At 55.1% G+C, this 2,177-nt stretch overlaps 1 protein-coding gene across 1 annotated transcript; it reads left to right on the forward strand.

The window, feature by feature from the left end:
- Positions 1–722: 722 nt before the first annotated feature.
- On the forward strand, positions 723–1,503 carry NGA_2097400 (small gtp-binding protein; the record flags this gene model as incomplete). Its single annotated transcript, XM_005855628.1, has 1 exon — positions 723–1,503. A coding segment is annotated over one exon (764 nt), but the record flags the coding sequence as incomplete, so codon positions are not given.
- Positions 1,504–2,177: the final 674 nt, after the last annotated feature.

Raw genomic sequence — 2,177 nt, forward strand, 5'->3', positions numbered from 1 at the left:
TGGACCGCCGGGGACGCCGCGCCATGCTCGTCTTCAACTTGAAGAAGGAGAGAGAGGAAGAGGTGGCTCGGGAGGGAAGGACGAGTCTTGGGGGGGGGGGGAGGAACGGGCGGGTGAGGCAGGCGCTAGCTCTCCTTGGGTGAGGGAACTGATTAATTCCATCGAAGAATGTATTCGGAGGGATATCAAGGGACAAAAATCGTACTCGTTAAGAGGAGAAGAGGGAGGAGGAGGGGGACAAGGCGGGGGACAAGGTAGGAGGGGGAGGCCGATCGGCCCGTCCACGGCCAGTGCAAGCGCCCCGGTCAGAAGGAACCTCCCTTTCTTCACGACAGATGGCGAGCAGGAGGGCTCCCATTTCGTCCTCCTCCCTTCCTTCACGGCGGACTTCACAGCCCCCGGCGCGGGAAAGGCCCTGGCCTTACACCTCCTTCACTCCCTCCGCCCGTCCTCCCGCCCTGCCTCCGCCCCCTCCTTGCCCACCGAGGACCCCGAACCTCCCCTCCTCCCCCTCCAATACCATCACGACAAAATCGTCCTCCTCAACATACCCATGGACGCCGAGACCCCCCTCACCCGCCTCCTGCGGCCTCAGGCCCTCCTCCAAGCCTTCTGCCTCCACCACTACATCCCAACGATCGCCCACCGGATGAACCTGAGCAAAGCCCGGTCCTTCCCTCCTTCCTCGCCCTCCCCCTCCGTCTCCTCCATGCAATCACCCTACGAGGAGGAGAAAGCCAAGTTCCTCTCCCTCCTCTCCCTCCTCCCTCCCGGTAGCCTGGTCGTCACCGACTCTCAAGCCATCGACGTCGTCCACGCCTGGACCTTGCCGCCACTTGGCGGGGACGAATCATTTACTAAGCTTCAAAAGCCGGTGGACATTACCACCTTTAGCATCGTCATGATTCAGCACATGAGCGGGGGAAGGTTGGGGGCCTTTGTGGAGGGCATGACCCGGCTGGTGGAGATGGAGGAGGAGGCAAGGCAGGCCAAAGAAGGGAAAGAAGCGAGGGTGTTGATAGCGGAGGCATGCAATCATGTCCGGATCCCAGAGGCGTGTGACGATATTGGCACGGTGCAGCTACCTCAGGCCCTTCGGAGGGCGTTTCCACACCTTGGTTTCCATATTCATCACGCCTACGGCCGAGAATTTCCCTGGCAGGCTTTGCAAGACGGAAGGTACGACGTAGTGGTCCACTGCGGCGGCTGCATGATCGACAGGCAAAAGGTGCGGGCCCGCATGGAAGAATGTGCCGACGGGGGGGTTGCCACGACAAACTATGGCCTTCTGTTGGCATACGCGGCTGCACCGCAGGCCATGTTGAGGGCGGTACGTCCTTTTGGTGTGGAAATACCAGAGATATTGAGCAAGCATGCAACAATGGTGGAACAGGATGGAGATGTAGGGCGGAGGGCATCGAAATCCGGGTCGTCTTGCCTGAACCCCGTGTGTGCCTTGTCCCCTCTGATTGACATGAAAGAATGAGTGTAAAAAAGTCGCGATTTTACAGTGTGTTGCGCGCCATCGACGAATATACTTTACAAGTGAAGCTGCCTCAAATCTGATTTACAGCCAAAGCAGGCGAATTAAATGCACAAGCTTGTTTCGGTTTTCTTTTCCTTCCAAGTCGTATTCCTTAAATCAAGTAGTCGTATTGCTAATACCAAACTTTTTGTTTTAATAATCGAATGGTAAATGCTTCAAGGGGGCGGACCGTTTTTTTTAAAAAAGAGGTGTTTGGAAAGTAGGAAGACCTATGAATACTCTTGCTTACTTGATAGCTTGAAGATCGATTTGCTAGCCCGTTTGCTGTGTGTCATACTCCCTACTTTCAAAATTTTGAAAAATGGGCCCCTGAAGAGCAGCAGATGCAGGGAGGCTCGAGCTCGGCTTCCCGGTCGCCTTCGGAAGGGAAATCGACAGCGATGTGCGCATCATGCTAAAGTTAATACGCCGCCATGGACATACTGTTGGAAAAGCTTTGTTGCATGTACTTCATCTCGTCTCTTTCGCCCCTCCACAGGGCCACTAATGGGCCAGACTCTTTCCACCCTGGGTGGTATTGTGGGTTACAAACACGAGTATATCACAAAAGCTAATGGGGATACAGAATCACTGGTAACTGTGGTAGATGCATCACTATTTAGGCGGAAAATTAAGCTGCAGTTTACTATTG

The sequence above is a fragment of the Nannochloropsis gaditana genome (genome assembly GCF_000240725.1).
Source record: "Nannochloropsis gaditana CCMP526 unplaced genomic scaffold scaffold151, whole genome shotgun sequence".
In the NCBI taxonomy this organism is placed as follows: domain Eukaryota; class Eustigmatophyceae; order Eustigmatales; family Monodopsidaceae; genus Microchloropsis; species Microchloropsis gaditana.